At 37.8% G+C, this 13,232-nt stretch overlaps 1 protein-coding gene across 5 annotated transcripts in view; it reads left to right on the top strand.

Moving 5' to 3' along the window:
• The window catches only part of AP2A2 (adaptor related protein complex 2 subunit alpha 2), a 47,930-nt gene that overhangs the window by 27,029 nt on the left and 7,669 nt on the right, over positions 1-13,232 (top strand). For 3 of the 5 annotated variants that reach the window (XM_061380222.1, XM_061380221.1, XM_061380224.1), the window contains exons 4-14: positions 220-413; positions 2,835-2,964; positions 3,829-3,930; positions 4,702-4,810; positions 5,308-5,458; positions 5,893-6,061; positions 7,181-7,318; positions 8,493-8,675; positions 9,918-10,015; positions 10,194-10,425; positions 11,196-11,369. In XM_061380222.1, the coding sequence (XP_061236206.1) occupies positions 220-413; positions 2,835-2,964; positions 3,829-3,930; positions 4,702-4,810; positions 5,308-5,458; positions 5,893-6,061; positions 7,181-7,318; positions 8,493-8,675; positions 9,918-10,015; positions 10,194-10,425; positions 11,196-11,369 (1,680 nt within the window). The remainder of the gene's footprint in view (positions 1-219; positions 414-2,834; positions 2,965-3,828; positions 3,931-4,701; positions 4,811-5,307; positions 5,459-5,892; positions 6,062-7,180; positions 7,319-8,492; positions 8,676-9,917; positions 10,016-10,193; positions 10,426-11,195; positions 11,370-13,232) is intronic. The other 2 variants (XM_061380223.1, XM_061380225.1) reach the window with 1 other exon arrangement.

Genomic DNA, 13,232 nt, shown 5'->3' on the forward strand with positions numbered 1-13,232 from the left:
AAATAGATTGGTGAAACACTTAAAAACTAATAAATTAGGGTAAGACTGAACTTTATTTTTGTTTACATCATTTAATGTTTTTCGCTTTTTGTCTGTTATCCATTTCAGCCCATGTGGTTAGTATTGAAGCAGAACTGTATTTCTCAAAAAATAACTTGTGGCCTTTGTGGAAAACTTAATTTGTCAGCTAAAGTATTTTCACTTTCTACTGAATCACAGGGCTATCTCTTCATCTCCGTGCTGGTGAACTCTAACAGTGAGCTGATTCGCTTAATAAACAACGCGATCAAGAACGATCTGGCCAGCCGCAACCCCACCTTCATGGGGCTTGCTCTGCACTGTATTGCTAATGTGGGTAGCCGGGAGATGGCAGAAGCTTTTGCTGGAGAAATTCCAAAAATACTTGTAGCTGGGTAGGTATGACTAACACATCAGGAGTAAACCTTAGCAGCAGCATTGCAGCAGCTTGATGTATGCTTAGACCTATACAGCCCTGGGTTTGCAGTGTAAATACAATTTCCAGTAGCTCAGATACTTTGATGTATTTGAGCATGGAGTTACTTGTATAAATGTACAAGTACAACAGGGAAATTAAGGCTGTGTTGGTATCCTGAATAGGGTTTTACCAGCTTTGTTGTGATCCGGTTTTTGTTCAGTATAAATGTGTGTGGTGAACACCCTGAAATGTGTATGTTTTAATTTCCTTATCTCTCCTGTTGGAAAAAAGAAACAAATGAACCTAAATACATGTTTACACTACAGATTGCTCTAAACTGAATCTCTTATTTAAATGGTTCTGACTTCATAAGGAATTTGAGAATGTTCTCTAGTGTGAGCTTTCTTGCTTCCTCTACTGGCCATGTAAACAGCAGTTCCTGTAAATGGCAGATAGTCACCACCAGCTTTTCGACTTTACCTTCATATACCTAGAAGTCTCCTAGAGATCTGCCAAATATCTGGATCTGTAGTTAAGTAAATCTAAAAAGAAACTTGTGATTGATTGTAGGGCTAATTTATTTTGAAGTGTAAAATATCCAAGTGCAAACATTGCATTTAAACTCACTTATGGATATGAAATGTTCTGGAATATGCATGGATCTTGTTTTATAACTAATGACTTATGCAGCATATTATGTTTTTATATTAATATAATAACTCAATACTGTAAATGTCAAGTACTGGAGCTTACAAGTGTTGGAAATGTGTTTGCTTGTGCCACACCATTTGTGACTGTGTGATGTGCACTGAGTTGGTGACAAGAGGAAGGATATAACTTGATAAATAGTTGTGGCAAAAGTCTTAAGGAATCTGTTGGAATTCTTGAAGTAGTATCTTTATAATGCCACACTTGAACACTGCTACTGTTTTGCAGAGCTGAAATGTAGTATGGGCCAGAAGGAGAAGGAGTTAGCACCTGGTGCTCAGTGAGTCTGGTCTGACAGAAAAAATAGGTGGAATTGCAGGATAGATTCTCCTCCTTTGCAGATATGTAATTCTGTATGGAAGGGTGCATGTTCAGAGATGGTATGTTCTGAGGCCCTGACAGGATTGTTGCTGTCCTGTCCTGGCCTTGCCAGGTGCTGTTCTCTATGTAGCATAGGGAAGAAGACACTGTGATGCTGAGTCATGGGGTTCGATCAGATTACCTTTAAAAGGTTATGAAAACTTTACCTAGGGTCATCAGTCGCAGAAAGAGCACAGCACCTTCAGTTCAGACTTGTTTGAACTTTGAGATGTGTTTGTGTTCTGAGATGAGTTTGCAGGGTATTGCATTTCTAAGAGAATATAAGTAAAATATATATGTGTACATGTCATGTCTAAGTGACCTGGGCATAATGAGCACTGCCATTACATTTGTAACTTTAGTGTTGCTCCCTTAGCTTGCTTATAAGTTAGAGGGAGGGAGTGGGCAGGGAGAGAAGGAATAGATTTTTATTTTGGTTTGGTTATTGGTTTGTTGTTTTTTTTTTTCTGTGTGTGAGGTCTTTTGTTGTGTGTTTTTTTGGTTGGTTGGTTGGTTTTTGTTTGGTTATTTTTTTAAACTAAGGTACAGTTTGATTTTGTGGAAAACTGGTAAATTCATAAAGACTAAGTGGGCTGAACCCCTACTATGGATGTAGAGGTTTCTGAACATTTAACCAAGATTGTACAGTATAAACTCTCAATGCTAATGCTCTGTAAACTTTCAGCCATTGCTTGTACAGCGTACAAAATGCTTAATTGACTCCCTTTGTGAAAGGGAGTTCACTGAACTAGAATAGTAGCTCTTACAGAAGTCCATTTTTGTGCTAGTAGCATGATGGCAAGGTGAATAGATTTGTGGGTTGCATGCTTGGTGTAGCTGGCTGATTTGCTTGGTAGTTGTAGATACTGAAGCTGTTGTGTAGTTAATGATTTGTATTTGAGATGCAGGACCTGTTAGGAGATCCAGGTTTTGTTGCATGTGTGATAAAGTGTACGTTAACTGTTTGAGTCCATTTGGAAAACACTTGATCTTGTGGTTAGATGAGCTTGTGTGCATGTAATATATTGCATAAATAATAGATTCATAAATGACTTTCAAATCTGATAAAAAGATGTGAAACATCACTCTAAGTTGCAGAGAATCATTATAGGGGCTACTAGACAAGTAATTGTTGAAAACTTGGCTAGTTAAACTTACTGGACAAAATTAAGAACATAGTAAGAATTTAGTGATCTTCTCTTTCAGCTTCTGTTGAAAAGATTCTCTACCTGGCTAGAATGTAGTCAGTGCAAAGACTAGCATAATACTAGCCTACAAGTATTGCTGTGATTTCATCACTGTCTTTTAAATCCACATTCATGTTGTGCAGAGATACTATGGACAGTGTAAAGCAGAGTGCGGCCTTATGCTTGCTGCGTTTGTATCGAACTTCTCCTGACCTTGTTCCCATGGGAGACTGGACATCTAGAGTGGTACATCTCCTCAATGACCAGCACTTGGTAAATCAGCTTCCTTATGCTGCTTGGGCCTACTATATAGAGAATGATATTACTTCTGCTGTGAAATACACTGTTAATTTATTTCTTCTTGAATCTGTCAGGCAAGCGGGTTGCTGTTTTCTTGAGGCTGATGGAAGGAAATGGGAACTGTTGTCCTTTTTTAGTTGCTGTGTATATTAATTTTTAGTAAAGTATTTTTTTTTTCTTGGAAGTGTAAGAATGATATATACACAAGTCATTTTACTCTGTAAAAAAATTAGTATTGTGCCTTGCAATCCTAAATCATATTGCATAGGTGTAATACTAACCTGTTGTTCTAGATTAGAGATTTATTTTGTTTTCCCCACTGTTTAGTTACTTTATGAAGTAAGGCTGTTAAGACCTGTGCTTCATAAGTAATAAGTGTGCCTTAGCCTGCAGCAATACATGATGTGTGTGTTATGAAAAGCCATCTCCATGTTGGATTGTCAGAATTTTCCTGGATTGTCTGCTGCATCCTATTTCTTCTAATCATCCTTTGCTTGTGTAATAGAAGTTTGCATCCAGGCTTTATTTTAATGCAGCTCTGTTATTTTAGATGTACTATCCAAACATGAAACAAACCGAATAGAAACATAACATTAAATGTTCTGCAAGCATGGCAGTTAGGTTGTTGAAAATCCTGTTGGATTTTGAAGATGTGTAATTAGTTTAATTGCTAGCCAAATAAAGGGCTTTTTAATGTGGGGCTTTGCTGTGGGGAGGAACTTTGTTTTGTTGTATATTAAAAAATACTTGAAGTGAAAGGTGTTAATGGGCAGTATCTTAAACTATTACAAAATTGAAGGTATTACAGTTTTTGTTGTTTTGTTTTCTTTTTTCTAGGGTGTGGTTACAGCAGCTACAAGTTTGATCACCACTTTGGCACAGAAGAACCCAGAAGAGTTTAAAACTTCAGTCTCCTTGGCAGTATCTAGATTAAGCAGAGTGAGTCGAATGACAACCCTGATAAAACTTCATGGTTGCTTAATTTACTTGGCTTTCTAGGTCAGGTTAGTTTAGTGTACCGTTAAAAGTGAAGATGATTCAGTTTCAGTTCGTACAGCTGGTTCAGTTAACCTTTTTAACACTTTTTGCTTAACCAGGGCAGAAAACTGTATTAGCTTGCCCAAACTTTGTTGATAGAAAAGGAGGAAAAAAAAAAAATCCATGGAAGGGGGTACCCAAACTGAAGCCTAGTCCAATCTTATCGTAAGTCACTACACATATAAACTGCTTCTGTGAAAGCTATCTGTTCTTTGTTCTGCAGTATAAATATTACTAAAGGTGTTGGCCCTTCTACTTTAGTTCAGTTTGTCATGGTCTTGTGCTAGAATTCCAAGTTCACCAACAGCAGTCAACTATAACACTTTATTTAGGGTTTCTGCTGGCTGCATCTATGAATTGCTGGACCAAAGAAAATCAAGCTTCCAATGAAATGTTCTGGTGTTACGAGATGGTCATTCCCACCCTTAAGAAAAGCAAGTATGCTTTCAGGAAGACACTTCCTAGACTGTATCTGTAAAACTGAATTTGTTTTGCTAGGGAACCTGATGGTTTAGTCAGAGTATGACAACTTGCACCTAATTAAATGAATTAAACATTGCTATTGGGATAGGTCTGTAGGCTTCTGTCAAAGGTAACCTACAGTGTTCTTTAGGTTCTTTTCGTGATTGAGCATTGCTTCAGTAGCTGATGTCCTGTCTGTTTATTTTACAGATTGTAACTTCTGCATCTACAGATCTTCAGGACTATACATACTACTTTGTTCCTGCTCCTTGGTTATCTGTGAAACTTCTGAGGCTGTTACAGTGCTACCCACCTCCAGGTAACGGAGTGGTCATAACAGTGGTCATCTGTCTTTATGCAGTACACTATCTCCAAAGAGCTGCTGTTCTAGAGTTACCATAACTTGGAGTGCAAGCACATTGTGTTAAGACAAGGGTACTGAAGTCTGTGCTCTTGAGTGTTTCAGATTGTTTAAATTCAACAATAGAATTCAGAAGGCCGCGTAACTTAGAGCAAAGTGTCAAACCAGCATGCATCTTACAAACCAGTTGCAACTGCCATTTTAAATATTCTTTAATATTATCAACTATATTAAAGCGTTGAAATGTATTACAGTGCAGATCATGTTTGGCTGTTATTTTCAGCTGTGGCTTAGAATTCTTTTGCCAACTGTATATTGGGGGGGGTGGGGTGTGTGAACTGTTCTTAATGTATCAGAACACTTCAGTTTACTCAGATTTAGGAAGGTGGAAGGCCTAAGGTAGCAATTAGGGTGCTGAGCAAAATGAAGTTGTCCAACGGCTCATTCTTCTCCAGAAGACCCTGCGGTACGTGGTCGTCTAACAGAATGCCTGGAAACTATTCTTAACAAAGCGCAGGAGCCACCAAAGTCAAAAAAAGTACAACACTCAAATGCGAAGAATGCTGTGCTGTTTGAGGCAATAAGCTTAATTATACATCATGACAGGTGAGCTATGAGAGCACTTTTGAGAGAATTTTTTAAGTGAAAAGCTGTGGCTTCATCTTGAACATTAAATGGAATTTTACTGGGGGAGAAGGGAGGGAGAGGAGAAAGTGGAGTTGCTTGCTAGATTGGAACACAACCACAGCAACGGAGTTGAGCAGTATTAATGAACTGTGTTGCTGTCAGCATATTTTGTTATCACTTTGTTTCTTGCTGCCTTTTTTTTTTGTTTGTTTTGTTTTGTATTGACCCCACCACTCTAATCCAACAGAGATTATTTGCTCACAGTGTCTGATTTTTCATTTCACCAGCAGGGCATTCTAGCAGACACTTTGAAGCACTTTAAGAAATTTCCACTGCAGAAACCATATTCTGTATTTGGATGTTCTCAAACCTATTGCTTTTAACCCTTTCACTTTCTCTCCTGTTCTGTGCAGTGAGCCAAATCTACTAGTCCGTGCCTGTAACCAGCTAGGTCAATTCTTGCAGCACCGAGAAACTAATTTGCGTTACCTAGCACTGGAAAGCATGTGCACGCTTGCCAGCTCTGAATTCTCACATGAGGCTGTGAAAACACACATAGAAACAGTTATCAATGCATTGAAGGTAAATATTTAAGTGTGCAGTCTGTTTTGAGTTTTGTCTTCTCCCTCTCCTACTTCCCCAAGTCCCTCAACCCCAGTTAGTAGTGTAATACTTGTGGGCCAAATGAATTATTCTCAGAAGTCTGGTCTAGGGTTTTTTCCCTTAATCCTGCAAAATCTTGCTGTGCTGGTAATGATAGAGGCCAGCTTCAGTTCATTTCTGCAGCTTGCTGGTAAATCTCATACTTGTGGCTGTTGTAACACTTTGATATGTCCTGAAGCTGTAGACTGAAGAGGAATAAGTCTCAAAATGTGGAATTATAAAGTGGAGAATTCTGGGAACACTATTATATTACTGTCTTCCTGGTATCAGAAACTATTCCTTCACTGCAGTAGCTTATGAAAAGAGGCAGAGCATATCAGCTTCCACTGCAGGATCAGAAAGTCAAGAAAACAGACACATTCTCAGGCGATGTTTCTGTAAATAAGCAAAAGTCAAAAGAGGAAAACTGATTTGTATGTAAACTTATTTGCACACTTCAGTGTTCACATGTATTTTTTTCCAAACACATTATGTAGCATATTATAGTTGTCTGACTTCAAAAGTAAAAAAAAATCTAGCTGAGCTTCTGTTGATACAAGGCAAGCACAACACTAAACATGCAGGTAGCTGGTTGCTCCTTGGCTTGTTGACAGCTTGACAGTTTTGTCCATTTATTAGTGCATTTGTGGCCAGTGATCCTAGTTATCCGGTGCACAGTGGACAAAAACTCATTCACCCTAGTTAGTGTTATAGTGGAGTCATCTGTACGAACTCCCCCATCCTTTCAGCACTTGTGCAGATTTGAATGTGTACTACAGAAATAAAACCTGATGATTTAAATTTTGTAATATTTAGAAGTGGGAAGCTGTCTGAGACTCCAGTGACCTCTTTCTAGGTGACTGAAAGTGAGAATACCATAAGAAACTCACAGCTTATGTGAAGGGTATATCCCAAGTTCATTCTGTGTCTGAAAGATTATGAAAATGCATTTGGCTTAAATTTAAGTGTGGATTATAGTATGTTTCATTTCTTCAGTAAGGTGCATGAGCTTTCCATATACAGATGAAATAATCTTGACTTGCTGTGTGTCTTTTTCAGACTGAAAGAGATGTAAGTGTACGACAAAGAGCTGTAGATCTACTGTACGCAATGTGTGACCGAAGCAATGCCCAACAGATTGTGGCTGAAATGCTGAATTACTTGGAGACTGCTGATTATTCCATTAGAGAAGAGATTGTGAGAGATTTCTGTTTCCTTATTTTTTCATATCTGTCTTTGGCATCCTAAGTATAATTTATTGATTGGAATCTGGAGAGCCTGTGATAGAGGCTCTTTTTCATGGTGGTTTAAAAAAAATAACCAAAACTAAACAAAACCCCAACCCCGTAAGTTTGTAGTCAACAACAAAGTATTTTCTTCATACAGGTCAAACTAATGTCATGGGGGAACCCTTGGAAACTAGGAATTTTAAAAACTAATCTTTGTCTCAGAGCATTGTATATGAAAGTAATTTTATCAATACTTGAGTAAATATAATGTCTAGATCTGAGAGTTATATGCTACTCAACTGCTTAGTATCTTCAAATATTAGTATGATAAATACTTATTTGTAGGTAGAACTTCATACTGTGTATGCTGTGAGAGCATTCTCTCAGTCTAAGGATTCCCTAACACAATAAGCTATCATGCCTCTCTTAGCTGATTATATCTTCTTCCTTCCAGCAGGGAAAATAAAAAAAAAAGCAAACTTGAAATACTTAACAACCTTCCTAGAATGGTAGCCAAAACCTGTACTTATGGTAATACTTAGCTTAGGTGCTAAAGTTTGTTTACTGGAGAAGTTAACATAGAATGCAGTGTTAGTTGATTTATCTGTTGATTTACTGTCTTGTTGATGTTGGCAATCTACCCTGACTTGGCAGGTAATGTGAATTTTGTTCTGTTTATTTACTACTCTTATGGAAATAGGTCTCTGTAAATACAGCTGATAAATTACGTGGAGGTTTCTTCCTATGCTGATTGTTTGCTTTAGGGTGCAGGAATCTTAGTATGACCTGAAAGCCAGCTGTATTTTTGGTGGCTGCTGTTTGTGTCTGCTAGCTTGTGTTTCCATTTTTTGTGGATTTTTTTGTTGGGGGTGGGGCAGGGGCAGGGAGACAAGAGGGTTGGTGCTTTTTTAGAAAACAAAAGATGTACAATAAATTGTTTAGCTGCAAAACGCTCAAATGTGTTATAGGGAAAGCATTATGAACCTGGCAACTGGTATGTTCTAGCACAGAATTTCAGTGTTTTCTTTCACCTTCGCTATGGGAGCAATTGAAATGTATTATGGTGTATATGAAAGCTGATTTTGATACACAGCTTATAGTAGAAGCTAGTCCACCTTCTTTGTTCTCTTACATGTGCCCAGGTTTTGAAAGTTGCAATTCTAGCTGAGAAATACGCAGTGGATTATACTTGGTATGTGGATACAATCTTGAATCTGATACGCATTGCTGGTGACTATGTCAGTGAAGAAGTGTGGTATCGAGTTATACAGATTGTCATCAACAGGGATGATGTTCAGGGGTATGCAGCAAAGACTGTTTTTGAGGTGAGAATAACTATTTTCAATTCACTTTCAAAATAAGGTAGGAATTAAATAGTGTGATCTAGCAGGTATGTGTGCTCCCTGTGTTGGAGAGGAGTAAAAATATGGTCCTGAATATTGCAACAAAGTACTGCTGAAGCATCCCGTAAAACTAGCATCACTGATTTTTCAGAGCGAGAGGCCACATTAAGTTAATGAGAAGCTTCTCTGGCCGAAGTGATACCAGTGCACCTAGTACAGTTCTGGTCTTGGTGAGGGAGGGCAGGGGGGTTTATGCTGGATTTTTTGCTATTTTGGTGGATGGCACTGAATGAAAGGCTTAGTAAGGAAACTGCTATACCTGGAAAATTACTGAAATGTAGTAAAAATAGAAGCATTTTATAGGCAGCTTTTTATTTTTCTTTTTATATTTTCTTTTTGTGGGGTTTTCTTATTTTGTTGGGGTTTTTTTTGTTTGTGGGTTTTTTTCTTTTTTGTGAGGTTTTTTGTGGGGTTTGTTTTTTTTGTTGTTTGGGTTTTTTTGGGGGGTTGCTTTTTCTTTGGGGTTTGTGTTTTGTTGTGGTTTCTTTTGTGTGTGTTTTTGGGTTTGGTGGTTTTTGTGGTTTTTTTTTTTTTTTAAGCCCCTTTGCATTTTCTGCATGCAGAAGTCCAAAACACTCAAAATAACTCACTCGGTCTTTCTAGAAGCATATACTTATTCCTTCTGTTCAGGATCTGGTAAAACTGGAATTTGAACCGTTAAAGGAGAACACTTTCAAATGTCTGGCCTTGTTGCTCTGACTCCATTTGGAGCCTTTATATGAGCTTTCCACTTCTATTTTCCTTCCTGAATGTTTAAGCTGACTTTCAGAACTCATTCTTGCTATGTGTTTCTTCATACTCAGTAAAGACAGTATTTTTATCTTGGACAACTTCAGCACATTCTTGCAAGGTTTATATGAAGTATGTTAACATCCTTCTGACACCTCTAAAGATGTGAAGGAAACAAGCAGCTGTATCTATCCTCAGAAGTCCACAATGTTGCTAAATGGGCCTAAGAGCCCATTATTTGAGCAAATTATACTTGCGTTAGAGAGTCTTCATAAAGTTGTGCCACCTATTGTGCTTTTGTCGTAAGTGCTTCATAGTGCCTATACCTGTGGTCTGCTCTTCCAGGTAAGTAGAGTAGGCAACTGGACATGGAAGTAACAGAAAAGATCTTTTTTGATACATTACGGGTCAATGACTATTAATATGTTCTTTCAGGCTCTTCAAGCTCCAGCATGCCATGAGAATCTTGTAAAAGTAGGTGGCTACATATTGGGAGAATTTGGAAATCTGATAGCAGGTGATCCAAGATCAAGGTAAAACACCTTCTAAAATACTGACTTGAAGTAATAACACTTCTGGTAAACAATCTTGATGTCTATTTAATGTTCATAAAGGCCAGTTAGTAAATGATTCAACTCTTGCTAGTAATGTATTAAGAATTATCATGTCTACATAAACTGAACAAATAATTTTTCTTCCCGTCTTTTTAAGTCCCCTCATCCAGTTCAACCTGCTACATTCCAAGTTTCATCTGTGTAGTGTTCCTACCCGAGCTCTGCTTCTGTCTACCTACATCAAGTTTGTGAACCTGTTTCCAGAAATCAAAACTACGATTCAAGATGTATTGCGCAGTGACAGTCAGCTGAAGAATGCTGATGTTGAGCTGCAACAGAGAGCTGTTGAGTATTTGAGGCTCAGTACTATTGCCAGTACTGACATACTGGTAGGTATAAAGATATTTTTTTTCTATGCAGACCTCTGTAGCCGTGTCTTCTGAAACAAGTAAACTTCAGTAAACCTCACCTGATTGCTCAGAAATCTTAACACAGGATGCTTTTAGTCTACCAATTTAGCTGCAGTCATCCATTAATTTAGAGCTAAAATCAAAGTTGTTAGTGCTTTAATAAGACAAGTGACTGTTAAAGCATGCCAACCTCGAGCATGGAAACCAGTGAAAGCCAGCATGGTGCAGGGGCCTGCAGTTCTCAGATAGCAGACAGGTTCATACTTTGTTTTGAGGACTTGATGGTGGGCAGGAAACTTGTCTCTAGAAGTTCAGTAGTTTAACCCAATGCTCTTGGGTCTGGGCAGAGTATGGCATGCTTAGTCTTGATAACTAGTAAAAATGTAGGTCTGACTAGATCCTTGGATTATCTGTGGTTTCAGTCCAGGGCTGCTTAAGAACCATTAAGTCTGCTATGATCTAATTTTTTATTTTGTATTTTTTGTTTAATAGCACTGTAACGGGGAAGTAATATGTCCCTGCTCTCATAAGCAACTGCTCTGGGAGGACTTCAGAAAATTTTAATATTTATTTATGTATTAAAAGCAAGTCTAATCTGTCATTGTAAATGAACTGCATAGGCATTTTCTGTGTGGGTAATTACTGCTGCTTTTGCCTCATGCAGCGTATAAGGGTGTATCTCTTCAAAGATGAAGAAGCTGGTTTGGCTTTCTGTAAGTTCAACTAACATGCTTTTTTTCTGTAATAAGGCTACAGTGCTGGAAGAAATGCCTCCTTTTCCAGAGAGGGAATCTTCTATTTTGGCTAAACTTAAGAAGAAGAAAGGCCCAGGCACGGTTACTGACCTGGAAGAGATCAAAAAGGAGAGGAGCTCTGATATGAATGGAAGCGCTGAACCTGCTTCTGTCAATGCCAGTGCTGTTGTGAGTTTAAAAGCTGTTCTTTCATGAATTTAGACACTGTGCAAATAAGAAAAGAATGGTTTCCTTAAAGTGGCTTTTTGGGAGTTTAAAACTTTTCACCTCAAATTTAAGACTATGAGTGTTTGCTGTAAAGTAGCAGGGGAACATACAACTGCTTTTCCTCCCACTGCTTGCTTTAATACAGTTTTCCTTTGAGAGTCTTCTCTAAAGGGGGACAAACTGCAGCAAAAAAAAAAATACCTTTTATGTTGTTACTTTGAAAAAATATTGCTGTAAGCTTAGAAATGGGAATTTCTTTGCTGATGAAATTGCAGCTAGGGTGAGATGATAAAATTAACATCTTTAAAATGAGTAAATTGAATTTCTAATTATCAGCTTTGTCAAACATGGTAGATACCTTGCGTCTTGTTTTGGGTTGTTTTTGCTAGACGCAGACAATGCTTGACAATGCGGATGTCGTAAACCCAATGTAATGTTGTTACTGTTTATTTGACAGTACTGTTTGAGTTCAGTTGTGGTAGGTAAGGCCAGTTTTGTTTCTTCTTAGTCAAAGTTTTTAATCTTATTGTCAATTAAAGCTGGTAGAGTGAGTTGTTCCCATAATGTAATACTTGTTTTTCATGACTAGCATAACTTGTAATTACATTTGAGATGTAGTAGTAGATAACCTAAGAGGAGGAAATATTGTAGCACACTCCCTGCCCAGTTTGTTAAAGCATAATCCTTTAACTCTTAGTCACTGCAGTATGTAAGAGTAGATGTTCCACATGCAACATCTTTGAACAGACAGAAATACTTTTCCAGCAGAAAAGATGCCAAACTCCCTTCACATGCCAAATTGACTGAGGTGCCTGGCAGTTAAAATTATGTTATGCTTTGAGCTTCATTTCATGGCTTGCAGCCTTGTAAGAGACACTGTTGTCGCCTTCATCAGTGGCTTTGGTGTGACCCATCTTAAGTGCCAAAAATATCTTCCAAATTGGAGCTCCAGCTGTTTGTTCTCAGTAGTTCTTACCGATTGGCTTCTGAATTTTTTTATTTTTTTTTTTCTGGGGAATTTTTTATTATACTGCATATTAAATTCACTCTTTGGAGTATATAAGAACTTTGTGTTGACTGACAAAACCAAAATTTCAGACTCAGTCCAAGTGCATCTCGTGTCAACTTCAGCTTATCTTGTAGGCTCCAGATGTCTAATACCTGAGTATGTTTTTTAAGAGTCTGTGTTTTGTTCTTGCACATGATTTGGTATGTATGTGTGTTCTCTATTGCATGATTCCATGTCCTGGCTACTCAATTTATTTTTTTTCTATCTGAGGGGATAAAAAAAATTTAAAGGTATGGAACTCTCTACCTCTAGTGTTTGCAGCTTGAACTAGTTACAGGCTCAGCTTTTTTTGCTGGTTAGGTTTTATGTTGTTTCTAAGGTTTGCCAAGCTTCAAAAACCCAGGTCTAAACTGACTGTCAGTTTCACAGGTGCTGTTTTCATTCAGGTGTGTGTAAAAGCCACTGCCTTTCTTGCTGGATTCTTCATTGAAAGAAAAGCAACACTTTCTGAATTTTATTCTCTATAGTCATTAATCTCCCTTGAAATTCAGAGGGGAGAAAAGAGGGGGTGAGAAGAATTGTGTTTCTTCTGCAGAATCTGATTCTAGACAGATGAATATTTTTTATTATTATTCAATGTTATTATTCAATGGTTAGGTGGACATAACTTTTAAAAGTGAGAAAAAAAGAAAACCCCATCTGTAAATTACCTTAAATTGAAATTGACCTTAAATTGAAATGCAAGGTGGTAACTGCATTCATGAAGCCTCCTACAACCATGGAAAGCTTGATTTGGGGTGGGGAGAGGCACTTTG

The sequence above is a fragment of the Neopsephotus bourkii genome, unplaced genomic scaffold (assembly GCF_033783945.1).
Source record: "Neopsephotus bourkii isolate Nb327-2 ecotype Australia unplaced genomic scaffold, CSIRO-AGI_Nbou_v1 NB_1792, whole genome shotgun sequence".
NCBI classification, from domain to species: domain Eukaryota; kingdom Metazoa; phylum Chordata; class Aves; order Psittaciformes; family Psittacidae; genus Neopsephotus; species Neopsephotus bourkii.